The 11,047-nt window shown below is 32.5% G+C and overlaps 1 protein-coding gene across 1 annotated transcript; it reads right to left on the minus strand.

Annotated features, from left to right (window-relative positions):
* Positions 1 to 3,290: 3,290 nt before the first annotated feature.
* Positions 3,291 to 8,335, minus strand: LOC148611012 (uncharacterized). Its single transcript, XM_088591050.1, has one exon. The coding sequence runs from the start codon at positions 7,546 to 7,548 to the stop codon at positions 5,101 to 5,103; it is 2,448 nt and encodes an 815-aa protein (XP_088447176.1). The 5' UTR covers positions 7,549 to 8,335; the 3' UTR covers positions 3,291 to 5,100.
* Between the last annotated feature and the right edge of the window lie 2,712 nt (positions 8,336 to 11,047).

The raw sequence follows: 11,047 nt of genomic DNA on the forward strand, positions 1-11,047 counted from the left end.
AAATTCGATGTTCCGAGTTAAATTCGGACTTGTGCCCTTAAAATTAGTATAAAATAATTAAATTAGGCTATCAATTTAAAATTCGGATATTCCCGATAAAATTCGGTGTGTACAATAAAATTAGGATACACAGCGTATTTAGGCTAAAAACCACTAATTCCACTTCCCATAGGCTTCTATGCTAATTTCACAATATTCAATGGCTTCTCTGGACTTACCTTAACTTTAACCTGCAGAGGACTATATATCAGCATGATTCTACATATGTCAGCTCACAATCCTGGGGTTGTCAGGCTATAATACGGAAAACCTGATCGCAAACCTTAGTGGTGCACCGTGTTGGGAAAGATGTCACGTTCATCGCACGTTAAAGAACCCTGCTGTGGTATTCGATAGGAGTAGGAACCCTTGCGCTCCGCCACAGGAGGCTAAATTGCCCGACCCTACCCATCCCTCCCTTTTTCTAGTGGCAATCTGAATTTGTCGACCCTGCTGCCCTTGTGTCCCATCCATTTTTTTTCATCATCATTTCATGTTCATTTTATCATCCATTTCATGTTCATCGTCTGAATATAGCTGAAATATTGCTGCTCGGACGTTACACCCAAACAATCAATCATTCAATCCAAATTAAAAATCATTCAAGCCATATTGGGGGTCGGCGATATTCGGCCTGCCGAAATGACAGACAGACGGACGGACGAGGTGTCCGCTTGTTAAATTGGGGTATGTTGCACAAACAGTCGTTTACAACTGAATTGAATTCTATCGAGGCAAGCAGGTGTGACAACAGATAATGTTATTGTGTGTATTTTAAAAAATATATATACATCAAAATTATTTTTTTCATTTGATTCTTAAAATTATTTCCATTTATTTAAAAAATATATATTAAAGTAAACATTTTGTTGTTATAATAAATTTTCATTCATATTTTGTGAATTCAGTATGCCTTCATTTGATTTAAACATAAATATACTGTAACAGATCTTATTGAATACATGTAATCAATTTATCGGGTAATTGTAGAAAAAAAACTTGACAGCGACAAGATATGCTGAACTACCTCCGAATTCTGTTTACAGTCAACTTGCAATCTAAACTGACTGAAATACATGCACATTGTATATATCCATAAAAGTTATATTTTACCCAATTCCAAAAGAAAATTTCCGTAGAATTAAAAGCTCCAGTAAACACCAATTAACCATGTCCGTATTCTATAATGTCATTTACTTGTTTTTGATACAGTTTTTTTTTATAAAGTCATCAAATAAAAGATGGCAAACTGCCAAATATGTTTGCAGATAATGGAAGTTGCTAGCTGACACTGTGCAAAGATAAAAGAAGTCGCACGTGCTACCACACCAATCGAGTCACTTTCGCGATAAATGCAAGATGTTTATTAAACTCTCAATTTCCGAATTAATTCTATTAATTGCGTTTAATTACATCGGCTTTGTTTATTCTAAACACTTACATGTTTCACGCACTATGAAATATATTCTAAAGTGTTAGAAGAGCGTTCCCTTGGCGAGCATGCAGAACAAAAAATCATGGTACATGGAAACCACTAAAAGAATAAAAGTATCACACACTTATTAGTAAGAATGTCTTGTGTCAAATATTGATCTACTTTTCTCTAAGAATTGTTATAATATATACTGTATACCGAATAAACCAGTCATATGTGAAAGACCTCATTTATTTAAAGCATGGCAAAATCAGGGGGATGGTCATTTTACATTAAAGGGGGGGGGTGTCCTATCCAGATTTGTTTCACTCGGTACGTTGACATGTCAAGTCTATAAAAACATATGGTATTAAGAGCTTGTTTTATTTTAAAAGACGATTCTTACCAAATGCCCATCATTTTGCTTTAAATAGATTAAATTCTCAATTATAAAGGGGATAAACACACTTAAATAAACATTAACAGTACCTACATGTGTATACATGTAATAACAAAATTATGTAACATATGTGACATGGTTATAATGATCTAAGTTTGAAGATTTATTTCAATGAAGAAAAAAATAAATGCATCCCCCACATCATTATTAACCTAGACCCCGCTTATTGGGTATTAAATATTGAAACCTATACAATATTTCAAATTTATATATACTACGTGAAAACTGAACGAATTTGTCTGTAAACATGTACTGTATTTACGGACATGTAGATGTAATCGGATTGTGCACTGTTTATATCGTCCATAAAATCATAACGAGGGCCATTCTCTATTCTTTTTTGTGTTCATATATCAAGTGTTTTATAAATATTTTTTTAAAATATTTTTTTTTCTGATCTTGGGTTTTGTATACCCCGCCAGGCGAAGTAGCGAGATATTATGCGAATCAGATAACTGCTTTGAAAGTATGCATAGTATTTTAAGTGCCATGCAATACAGGGTAAGTTCGATATGCAATCAATTCAGTTCCATTTTTGAAGAGTTGGTGCATATTCCCGAAGACACCGATAAATCTTCATGCAATTGATATATAGGTACATGTATGTATGCAAATGATTAGCGGTTGAAGTAGCATCAAGTATTTGTACTGGAATAAGCAGGAACGGTTGGTATCGGGCCAATATTTTTTGTTTGAACCGCACGCCGTGTGTATGCTCTTTTCGCTGTACAATCGAGGTTTGAGTGCTAAGCCACACCTCGATGTATATAGGTATACAATACATTATCATTCAAACGTGTACACGCAAATAATAGTAATATTTGCAAGTCAAAAAAAATAATCACCCTTAAATATCACACTGACAAGATTGTAACATGTTTAGCTATTTAAGTTAAAATTCGCATTTTGAACAGACTGATTACATTGCAAATCGATTTTTGAGACTCACAATCTTACAAAATATTGGTGACTCTGAAATGCTATAATAGTATCTAAAATGTATCCCCAGGTAAACAATATATATGACCACCAAAGACTGCTTTTTTACTCCTTTAAATATAATTATTTTTGTTTCGACAAGGATTTATATTTAATTCCTTGGTTTCGGAATAATCTATTCTACGCTACATTTAAAAAAAACTTGATTCACTACCAATAGAACGGTTGCAATCTGCAAGCACGAATCCAAGGACGACTGTACCGGGTGTACGCCCCTCCACCCAAAATTAAAAGTTTTTTTTGTTTGTATATCATATCTTTATTTTTTATAAATATTACCTCCAGATATTGGGTTTATTGTGATCTTGGGTTTAGGAGTAAGATCACGTGATGTTCTGTTTTTATGGTGTGACGTAATAGGCTGGAATGAAAACCAAGTTAACACAATATAACTTTATTAAAATAGATGTTTCTTGTATGGCGGCCGTTGTCCAAGTGGCCCGAATAATATAATCAAAACAATATGATAATGCATTAGAATAGGTTAATAGCTAACATTTATGCATAAATTAAACAATGGGGAATTTAACTCATATTTTGATAAAGTGGGGGAATTTAGCTCATATAATGTTATTAGACAGTGCCAAACAAATATTGTGAATTATGAAAACATGGGGCTTCTTTTACTTAAATGTAACTACATGGTTGCCATAGAAACCAAAATGTAAACAATAATGATTGACATATCTAGATAAAGATTAAATTGAAACTGTCACTAAATTGACATAATAACTACTAAAAACATATATACAACGCGCTGTGATCTAAAGAAAAAGTTAGTAAATGAAATGCAAAGCGTGCAGCATAATTGAAATTCAAGTTACGCTTAATAAACTATGTTGGTATTGAGCTGCTAAAAAGTATTACATAAGTACAGCTCATTTGTTTAATTTTACCTTTAAATGCCTATTTACGGCTGAATTCATAGCTATAAATGAAATGTAACTTTGCCGCTGTTTACAAAATAAAGTTTCAAGTGGAGATAACTCCTACAATATATCTTAAAACCAAAGCTTGAACTTGTTGCCAATAAATGCGCATGAACCATAGTAAGTATTGCAAAGTAAGTAATTGAGACAATGATTCAGTAGATTATTATAGAACTACATACACATAAGTACATGTTAAAATGTACACACACATATATGAACGCAAATAACAACTGATTGTCATGTGCTAATAAAGATATTCTATTCAGATAAAGTGTGCTAATTACTGCAAGTTAAAACACTTAAAAATAAGTATCAAAATGTAATTTATACTAAGACATAAATATCTCGTATTAACTATTAAACATTCAAATTGTAATATACAAATTTACTACTTACCTGGAATGAAAACCAAGTTAACACAATATAACTTTATTAAAATAGATGTTTCTTGTATGGCGGCCGTTGTCCAAGTGGCCGAATTTACCAAACATAAAGTTATGTTTTCCCTCCAGGTGAGGCCCATTGAAGGAAAATAGCTATATACACAAAGAGCAAATATATTAAAACCCCTTATTGAACCTCTATGAAAAAATATGTGAAAAGCCATTTCATGTCACCTAATCCACCTATGTTAAGTGCTAGGACGCAGTCCTTAATCCGGATATGCTATAATCTTATCCCTGATTTTGTATAGCCTTAATTATACAGTTAATTATCAAGTCTTGGTATCTTACGTAAGATATTTACATACTTAAAACATGTTGGCACTACAGCATTATGTTTCTTTTTAAATATATGTTTATTAAAATACTTGTGAAACAATATTAAGTTTAGGTGACTGGCTTGGACATTACAATGTACAAACATGAAAAATATCAAATGAAACAATAAAGAAAATTTAGGTGACTGGCTTGGACATTACAATGTACAAACATGAAAAATATCAAATGAAACAATAAAGAAAAATATATGCATATTATGTACAAGAAGGGATGATGGCTTGTTTTCCCTATCACAAATACTCCCCTCATTAAGGTTTCTTTGTCCTCAAAGAACAAAGCTAATTGTCAAATAAATAGTAAAATGACTGATCAAAACAACATTCACATCCGATACCATCAGATGGCAAGTCACACGAAGAGGCAGAAGACCATGCCCAACGCATACAATGTTTATATATTGAGAACTTTAGCCAAAGAGGTACGTCTGTAAAAGATCTCCCTAGCTATGTGGTTGGTTTGTAAATTTTTTTTTTTTTATTTGACTACTTGGAAAAAGTTGTTATGCACTATCAATATATAACAAGTAAATGGTGACTTGAACATGTGTTTTAAGCATCTTGCTTTGATGGGATTTATTGAAATTAGATCAGGTACATGTAAGGTGTGTTTAGTGTGTGTATTTATAATGTTGAGGCCTGACAATTGAATGTGTAATCTGGTGAAGATGGTGCCGGAGATTCTCATGTTAGAAATATTGTGTGGATTTGATATTTCCCAGTCTTGTGGACATAAAGGTAGATCTATAAGTGGAACAGTTATACAGTGTATACCATTACTGATCTCTAACAAAACTTTGGTACAATGTTTGGTGCAAAATTGTTTGTAAAAATAGTGAATAACACCAAAAAATGCAATAATGGTGAAAGCTGACATTGTGATGGAAGACCATTGATAGATGTGTGGTGTGAATGAAATTTGAATGCTTTCTGTGGTTGTCAGTGGTGAAAACTTGTAATGAAATGTTGGTGGTGTTTGAGGAGTAACAAAAGCATGTGTTGATGGTACTTTTTGCAGTAAGACTAATGCAGCTGTTAGTGCTCTAACCTTGTTAAACAGAATGACACAGCTAACACTTACTAAAAGTGATAAGCCTAGAGCAGCAATTGAAAAAATGCCATCTAGACTTGGCCATGAGTCATTAACATCTATGTCACCTTCCAGCAGAGGCTCTGACAAAGATGTAAATACTTTTCTATCTTGCTTTACTGCTGTGGCAATTCTTTTTAAACTTAAATGCAATTTACTGTCTTGTGCCAGCATGGATGAAAATGAGTGGTTGTATAACTGAATGTTTGGAAGTGAGATGTCTACTGGCTGTGTAAAAGTTGTATCTCCTAAAATGGAGTTGTAAGTGTCTGATGAAAAGAAGTGTTGTATTAACGCAAGGTTTACAGGGTGTACAATAGTTATTTTATCTGTGTGATTCTGACATTTTCCAATTTTAGCAGGAATAAACAATAAATCAGTTTTGACAGAGCATAAACATGGAACCTGTACAAGGCAAAATGCACATCCCTTGTTTATTTGGTGTCCTGAGGGACAATCGAATGAAATAGTTTTTGTTTGATAAACTAACAACATGTCAGAGGTTAATTCTTGTACCTCAGGTTGTATTGTATTTGTAATGAATCTGAAGTCGCATTCTGAATGTACTTTTTGTTTGTCATTGTACAGTAATGCAATTGAACAAGTGGGTGCAACCGAAGATAAAAGTGGAAATGAATTTTTGCAAAGTAATGTTTCTGATCCTTCACATGATTTAACATAGTTGTTTGTGAGCTCTGCAAATTGTCTGTTGTCTGATGAAATTATCAAGTATTCTGGAAGATTTAAAAGCTGTGTGGCATGATTGCTTGAAGTGTTTATAGGTACAGGGTATGTATGTATTTTGTATAATGTAAGCGGTGTTAAAAAGGTTGATATAGGAAATTTGATACTGATGAATAAAAAGTTGTGATGTCGTGCATATAGGATGTTCGCATGTGCATAGTAAAAAGATGGATCTGTGCTTGCTAGAAAAAATCCCTTGTACTTAGAATTCAAAATATTTTGAATATGTTGTAAGGTCATCTTTAGAATATGTGGCTTTAACAAAAATGGTGACAATTTTCCCTTAATTAATTCGTGTATTGCCAACTTGAGTTCTTCTAAATATTTGTTAATTTCTGTTGTTTCATTCATTTGCTTAATCAGAAAGTTTGACAGTTTCATGTTAATTCGTTCGAAATGGGCAACGAATTTAGCTGTTTCTTTTGTAATATTCTTAATACCTTCATAGTTGTTTTCAATACCTTTGATTACATTGTCAAACCTATCATTTGTTTTTTCCATGAATGAGGACAATAATTCATCATGATGTATAAGGTCTTTTGCAAAAGCATTGTTCTTATGGATCAAAATGTTTATGTGTTTAGCCAATCGGTTGACATCATCTACGGTTGCTGTGCCGAATAGAGATTTTGAAATGGATCCTATAAAATCAAACAATCCACGGCGAGTTCTAGATTCAGTGTCAGATTTAATTGTCACATCTGTATGCTTTAACATGTTATGCACCATGTCCACTGTTTGGTTTAAATTTGTCGATACTTGTGTCCTTATCGCTGATAACTGTGACACTACTTGATTTAAGATGAAACAATTGCTATGTATAATATCACACTGTTTAAATACTTCATGTCCTTGTTTTCTTGGTAAGGGTATTTTAAAAGTATGAGTCCAATATTCACAGCTGGGTAGTAGTTTAGCTTGTTTGGTAAAGAACACTCCATAGTTAATACGTTGTAAGCTCTCTCTGTCTGTTGACATACCCTCGACCATACTTATTATCATGAGAAGGCAGGCAAATCTTAGTACTCCTATTGAAAACAAAGATGAAGAAATTTTAAGACGGCAGTGTTTATCGTTTAAGGGAGGATCCATTCCCTAATAGCACTATGTAACATGAGAACGAGCTCATAATTTTGACAAACACTACACTAGAAATCATAGAAGAGAAAAATGTAAGAAGAGTACATAGGAAGTGCCTTACAATCTCACATCTAACTTGTAGATCAAATCAGGCATAGATGAGCAATCAAAAATGAAGTGAAGTTGTTTGCAATTGTTAAATGCAAAATGCTTTAATGTAAAATGAAAACACTTGAAAGTGAAATGCAAAACACTGTAGTGTGAATTATGAAAACATGGGGCTTCTTTTACTTAAATGTAACTACATGGTTGCCATAGAAACCAAAATGTAAACAATAATGATTGACATATCTAGATAAAGATTAAATTGAAACTGTCACTAAATTGACATAATAACTACTAAAAACATATATACAACGCGCTGTGATCTAAAGAAAAAGTTAGTAAATGAAATGCAAAGCGTGCAGCATAATTGAAATTCAAGTTACGCTTAATAAACTATGTTGGTATTGAGCTGCTAAAAAGTATTACATAAGTACAGCTCATTTGTTTAATTTTACCTTTAAATGCCTATTTACGGCTGAATTCATAGCTATAAATGAAATGTAACTTTGCCGCTGTTTACAAAATAAAGTTTCAAGTGGAGATAACTCCTACAATATATCTTAAAACCAAAGCTTGAACTTGTTGCCAATAAATGCGCATGAACCATAGTAAGTATTGCAAAGTAAGTAATTGAGACAATGATTCAGTAGATTATTATAGAACTACATACACATAAGTACATGTTAAAATGTACACACACATATATGAACGCAAATAACAACTGATTGTCATGTGCTAATAAAGATATTCTATTCAGATAAAGTGCGCTAATTACTGCAAGTTAAAACACTTAAAAATAAGTATCAAAATGTAATTTATACTAAGACATAAATATCTCGTATTAACTATTAAACATTCAAATTGTAATATACAAATTTACTACTTACCTGGAATGAAAACCAAGTTAACACAATATAACTTTATTAAAATAGATGTTTCTTGTATGGCGGCCGTTGTCCAAGTGGCCGAATTTACCAAACATAAAGTTATGTTTTCCCTCCAGGTGAGGCCCATTGAAGGAAAATAGCTATATACACAAAGAGCAAATATATTAAAACCCCTTATTGAACCTCTATGAAAAAATATGTGAAAAGCCATTTCATGTCACCTAATCCACCTATGTTAAGTGCTAGGACGCAGTCCTTAATCCGGATATGCTATAATCTTATCCCTGATTTTGTATAGCCTTAATTATACAGTTAATTATCAAGTCTTGGTATCTTACGTAAGATATTTACATACTTAAAACATGTTGGCACTACAGCATTATGTTTCTTTTTAAATATATGTTTATTAAAATACTTGTGAAACAATATTAAGTTTAGGTGACTGGCTTGGACATTACAATGTACAAACATGAAAAATATCAAATGAAACAATAAAGAAAAATATATGCATATTATGTACAAGAAGGGATGATGGCTTGTTTTCCCTATCACATTATACAAACTAGAAGTACCAAAATAATATAATTTGAAAAACGTTAACGCGAAATGAAACTATGATCCATTAAGGCCTTAATGACCTTTGTTCCCCATTTTTTAATCTCATGTATATATTATCAAAAGTATGAATAATAGTATGAAGTACAAAAAAAGAAAAAAAAATAGCATACATGTAAAACAAACAAAAAGGCGTTTTCGGCAATTGGGGAAGGGGTACACAAGCTTTTTTCCTGCAATCCAGACAGTTAATGTCACAATATTTAAATGGATAGAACTCCTCTAATAATTTGTACCACAGTATTAAACTCATCAAAAAGTAATTTATTGACCCTATTATCCTTGTATCCCACCCCGTTTTTTATTTGTTTTCATTTCATCATAATTTCATGTTTATTTTATCATTCATTTTATGTTCATCGCTTGGATTTCTTAAAGTTTATATTTAATTGCACATCTTTAAATGACAAAAGATTATCTGAAAGCGAATTGTTCGAAATCAACTTAATAACGTGAAATTTTATAAGATGTTACTAAGACAGGATTTATAAAGGGTTAATCTTATCCGTGCACCGACAGTTTATACCAGCATCAATTAAATCTAAGCGTGTAGTTTACACACTTTAAGTAAAAGTGGCTAACTATCAAAATCACTACATATTCCGTCCATCTGTAAAATAGAAAAAAAATAACATACATGTATATGTTATTATATTATATACTTTACAGGGATTTAAAAAAAATGATAAAATCCACGAGATACATATATGAGTTGTTCCTTTGCTGAATGAGAAACTTTTACTGCTATAAAAAAAAAGTTTTGTTGCGCAACGGAAAATACCAACAAAAATATGCATTGTTTTTGTAAAGTTGTAGTTCCCCAAACTTGTGGCGTGTTTGTGCATATCACACATACAAAGCCTAATTTGAATTGCCTTTTAATGTTTTTTTCCAAAATCGTTGACATTTGGGTAGAACAGCACAGCGGCTCATCCCTATCACATCGGAAGTTACTCCCCAAAGAAAACCTCGAGGTTGAAGACTCCGATTTTTCAACAAGCCATACGTGATTAAGAACAGGGTGTTTAGTTCATTTATGTAATTAATAGGTAGTGCCCTGGAGGGTCAATCAATCGGCACGTAGTGTGTGCTCGCTGTGTGTATGTATTTGAACGTTTACAGCTAACCTGTCGGGTCTGTCAATAAACATAATATATAGGTATACATAGTGAAGAATGCTGTTCGAGTCGTGCGTAACAATGCTTTTCCTCTACAGCTTGCCGAAGAAGTTTGCTGTGAAACTAACATAGCTGTACACAGCACATGTGGTTGCACTGCAGGATAAGAAACTGATGGACGCTGTAAACTGCTACCACAGTGGAGACGATCATGGGCTTCTGTTAAATCGAATTAAGTGGTTTTTTTGTTTCTTGTTTTGGTTGTTTTTTTCTTCTTTTTTATTTTATATTCATAAAACTTGAAATAACATGTAATTGATTAATAACTCCTATAATGTTTGCTCCTCAGCTAGTGAGTTTTTGTGGAAAGCAATGGATACTAACAAAACACTTTAGACCAACAAATTTCCGTAAACACGACAATTCTTATGTATACCATCATACATGTTGTGTCACTCATCTAATTTCCCCTTTTATTCTTAAAATGAAATTTGTCGTTGTGAAAAGCTAGGATTTAAGAATTATTAAATAGTATTCGCTTGAGAATATATGCATGTACAATGTACCTATTGACCATAGAGTAGTGACCTCAAGTAGTAAAGCTATACAATGTATTATAGACAGTCCTTGACACAGTCCTATAAGATGAAGAGGTATTGCGGTTACTGAAGTACGTGTTAACAAAATTATTTTTTAAGTAAAACTGAAATATTTGTTTGAGAATATACTTTGTAAAGTTAATTTCAGACGTTAAATTGTAATTATAAGGTCATCCAGATTTCCTTT

This window comes from Perna viridis, chromosome 7 (genome assembly GCF_037379345.1).
Source record: "Perna viridis isolate PV_CMFRI_1.1 ecotype Kerala chromosome 7, ASM3737934v1, whole genome shotgun sequence".
In the NCBI taxonomy this organism is placed as follows: Eukaryota; Metazoa; Mollusca; class Bivalvia; order Mytilida; family Mytilidae; genus Perna; species Perna viridis.